The 357-nt window shown below is 74.5% G+C and overlaps 1 protein-coding gene across 1 annotated transcript in view; it reads right to left on the bottom strand.

The window, feature by feature from the left end:
* Window positions 1-357, bottom strand: part of FAM110A (family with sequence similarity 110 member A) — a 1,013-nt gene extending 656 nt beyond the window's left edge. Inside the window, exon 1 of the mRNA XM_026041908.1 lies at window positions 2-357. Coding sequence (XP_025897693.1) covers window positions 2-357 — 356 coding nt within the window. The remainder of the gene's footprint in view (window position 1) is intronic.

The raw sequence follows: 357 nt of genomic DNA, 5'->3' as shown, positions 1-357 counted from the left end.
CACGCTGCCGGCGCCCCGCAGGCTCTCCACCGGTGGGAAGGGCCCGTCGCACACGTTGATGAGGTTGTTGAGGATCTCCAGGTCCAGCGAGGGCTTGGGGGCACCAGGCTCCAGGCGCCGCGGGCCCACGGGCACCCTGCGTCCGGGGACGAGCGCGGCGCGGCGCACGGCCGGGGCGAGCGGCGGCTGCGGCAGCGGCGGCCTCACCGGCTCCTGCCGGGTGCTGGCGACCCGCTGGCTCTTGACGTACTTGGCCTTGTCGGCCTCCAGCCTCTCGACGGCGCTGGGCTTGCGGGCGCCCAGCTCCGCCGCCCGTCGGAAGTACTCGGGGCCCTTGTTGAGGATGCGGAAGGGCAT

This window comes from Nothoprocta perdicaria, unplaced genomic scaffold, assembly GCF_003342845.1.
Source record: "Nothoprocta perdicaria isolate Ctin4 unplaced genomic scaffold, notPer1 scaffold_3, whole genome shotgun sequence".
NCBI lineage: Eukaryota > Metazoa > Chordata > Aves > Tinamiformes > Tinamidae > Nothoprocta > Nothoprocta perdicaria.
The sequence above is the reverse complement of the archived record's forward strand: the minus strand, read 5'-3'. Positions and strand labels throughout refer to the sequence as shown.